At 36.5% G+C, this 3,484-nt stretch overlaps 1 protein-coding gene across 6 annotated transcripts in view; it reads left to right on the forward strand.

Annotated features, from left to right (window-relative positions):
• The window catches only part of LOC106874397 (phosphonopyruvate decarboxylase), a 186,893-nt gene that overhangs the window by 51,525 nt on the left and 131,884 nt on the right, over window positions 1-3,484 (forward strand). For 4 of the 6 annotated variants that reach the window (XM_052971685.1, XM_052971688.1, XM_052971689.1 and 1 more), the window contains one exon: window positions 1,019-1,036. The exons of the other annotated variants lie outside the window; for them this stretch is intronic. In XM_052971685.1, coding sequence (XP_052827645.1) covers window positions 1,019-1,036 — 18 coding nt within the window. The remainder of the gene's footprint in view (window positions 1-1,018; window positions 1,037-3,484) is intronic. 6 annotated transcript variants of the gene reach the window in all.

Below are 3,484 nucleotides of genomic sequence, written 5' to 3' on the forward strand. Positions count from 1 at the left end.
GTCGTGAGACAGGTTAGTTTTATCCTACCGATGCATCGCGCATACGCGGCGCCCCGTGTCGCGAGCGGTCGGGGGTTGAGGCGGCGGCGGAGTTCGGTCTTTGGTTGTGCACCTCGGTGCGCTTCCGGAGCCGTCTACGCTTCTTCTTCTTCTTCTTTTTTCGGCTCTTGCGGCCTTAGGTGGTTGCGCCGGCAACGTCAACTCGGCTACGGCTATCCCGTCCAGTACGAGAGGAACCGCGGGATCAGAGCAACGGTTTGTGCGCTCGCTCGGGTGCCATTGTAAAACAGATGCTTGGCTCATATAAGCTAATCCATAAACAGTCTGGAATATTTCATAAGTTTCTGTAGCATTTTAACACAAAACTTTAATGTGTAGTGAGCTTCCAAATTGTCTTCATGTTCCAACTGCATTCTGCAAACTAGTTAGTTGTGATAAGCAGTGCTTAGTAGGGTGTGTTTAAAGTGTTGTTACAGCCATCTCCATCAACCTGGAATTTAAAAAATGTTGGCAAGTCAGCTTATTAAATGTATAATAATGATATACTAAAATTGCAATAATCTAAGGGAGTTACAATTGCCTCTCCTAAAAAAAGTTTTAAAATTTCTAGAATGCACCTTGTATATACTATATATATATTCAAACCAAAAACACACAGACAAACACATATAACCATTCTGTGATTGTTGTTAGTTTCTCGAGATTCACTTATGATTTTCCATGCATATTGATTTAATGTGTTTAAATTGCTTTGGCTATCAGGCTTCCCCTTTACCCTGTCACTGCAATAATATATTTGCAGTCAACCAAAGTACCTTTCAACTGTATCAGTATTATGTGCAAGTTCTTCACTCATCAGCTCTCATACTTTTGCTATTTGTTATTTGAGACAGATTACCTGATATGACTTGATGTACATTTCATAGTCTTTTAATATAGCTGATCATCATATTTTATTTGTGTATTCATTAAAGAAGCTTTGCTCATTTTTTCCATAAACATGAATTTCTTTTCACAGCCTCAAGATCCAGTTAGGGTATGTAATTTCATTTCATTTCCCCATTGATACCCCACCACCACCACCACCACTAAAAAAATGGTGTTTGCATCCCTTTTGTTTTAATTTTGTTTCCACTCAATTGACCTGTAAAATGCTTGGTCTAAAAGCACTGTTGAAATGTTACTAAATATTTGCTGTTAACAATGGTTTTTTGGGGTTTTTTTGCCAGTATTTTATGCATGTTAAAAAAATGTTTGCCTTGAATTATGGATTTTACTTATAAAAATTTATATCAGATCTTCAAATTGCTTTTGTATTTGCATGTGTGTAGGCATATTAATGAATGTATATAATTTTTACATAAAGAAGAATGATGTATTCATAATGATGTGGCTGAAACCAAACTGTCAAAAATGCTGATTCTTTCAATAAATATAAATATGCTATATTTTGAAATGACTCTAATAATTTTGTGTATGGAAAATGATTAATATTGTGTTGAGTCAAAAGTTTTGAATTATTTTCATAATTTATTTGCTTTATTTGTCAAGTTACAACAAAAGTAGCCTAGCATTCAAAGTAGAGGTCATCATGTTATACCATCTGAAGCCACCTTTCTGCCTGTTGTTTGATCCCTTACTTGATCCCAGTTCTTGTGCTCCTTTTTGCCTGTTGTTTGATCCCAGTTCTTGTGCTCCCACCTTCTCTTGGTTGATGAGGTGTTGTGAACACAGGAAGTGAGCCATAGATCAGAACAAGTAATAATCCAAGGGAGCTAGGTCTGGACTATATGCTGGCTGTGGCATCTGTTTGATTCCCTCAAGTTTCTGGATTTTATTTTGGGTCATTTGAGTGGTATGAGGTCATGCATTGTCTTGCTACAGAAGAGCTTGCTTTCTGTTAACCAATGCTGGGTATTTTGCTGCACAATGGCATACACCTCCCAGCTGTTAGGAGTACAGCTTGGCATTGAAGTTTTGAGCATCCAGAACAAACTTGTAGTGAATTATCTCCTCATTACTCCACCAGATGCAGAACACCACATTGTGTGTGAAATGCCTATGTTTGGTTCTGGAAGCTGGCCCTTGCTTAACCACTGTTTATGCACATTTGGATTGTGGGAAAATATCTCCTTCGGAGATCAGGTCTCTAGTGGATCTAGTTCTACAGAAACTGGGTAGCAATCACTTACAATGGAAAGAGAAATCAAATATAAAATAGTAGGGTAAGAGAGCATATATAATTGTTTCCATTATCTTAAAGTTGTTGGAAATGATGGTCAGCAAAATAAGTACAGACTTCTTTAGATGAACTTTCATCAAGTTAAAGTCAAGAATAAAATTACTAAATTAGTTAAACTATAGGAAGTTGTGTTAGAGATGTAACATGACGTCAATTTTGGCTAACTTAAATAATTTGATAATTATTGTATAAATATGGGGTATATATTGCATGAGAGAAGGACACAAGTTGCTTCTAAAATAAATACCTGGTTTTTGATTCACTTTTGATTTCACTTCTCATATCACTAATGTTATTGAGAAAGAAATGAACACTATAACTCTTATAAGCAAATGACTCAATTGTACAAATGAATAAATTATCCTTTTAATCTTTAGATAGCATAAAAGTTATTTTATTTACTTACTAGCAGTATAACCCGACCTTGTCCGGGTGTGACTTATTATGCCATCTACGATAAGTCTTGCTAGCTGAAAATCAACTAAAAAAGAAAGCCTTACAACGAAAAAACCCTTATGATGTAAATATGTTCATAATTCAAAAGACGATGAAATTAATAGGGAAAGTCTGAAGGCTGTTTTGCGTAAAATTATTAAGCATACGTAAATTTCATCCGTGTAATTGGCTATAGAAATGCTTGTGCAAAACAACTTTTTGCGCTGCCTTGATTATACATAGCAGGGTAATTCCTTTTCGCATGAGCTAGGATGAAGCAATTGCTGGCAATCTGTTGCTACACAGTTTTGCCAGAATTCCATCAGATTGGGCAGAAGATGTTGATGCACCACTTTGCATTATGTTCAAAGTAGCTTGTGGAATGTGGTGCATTACTGCAGTCTGTTGCTGTCATTTTAAACCGGTTGCTGTCTTTCCCCAGCAAACTCTCTTCTTTGGAGGCATAATCTATGTATATATTAAACAGAACAACAAAAGTTATAATAGATGGCAGTGTTGGTACTTTTCACATATCTGTAATTTTTCAGATTAACACCCGCACGATTACCCAGCCCTAATCTTAACACTAACACTAACCCTAAACCCTAACCATAACCCTAAAACCCTAACCCTAACACCCTAGTGAAAATCTTGGTAAATTTACAAAACATTGACGAACATGAGTTATATTTTACTGAATGATTGTGTACTTGCACGTGTATGCTTTTGAGAGAGCGAGAGAGGAAGAGGTAGAGAGGGGGAGAGAAAGGAATAGGGGTAGTTAAAAGTTTTCTTATGACTGCTTCT

The sequence above is a fragment of the Octopus bimaculoides genome, chromosome 11 (genome assembly GCF_001194135.2).
Source record: "Octopus bimaculoides isolate UCB-OBI-ISO-001 chromosome 11, ASM119413v2, whole genome shotgun sequence".
Taxonomy (NCBI): domain Eukaryota; kingdom Metazoa; phylum Mollusca; class Cephalopoda; order Octopoda; family Octopodidae; genus Octopus; species Octopus bimaculoides.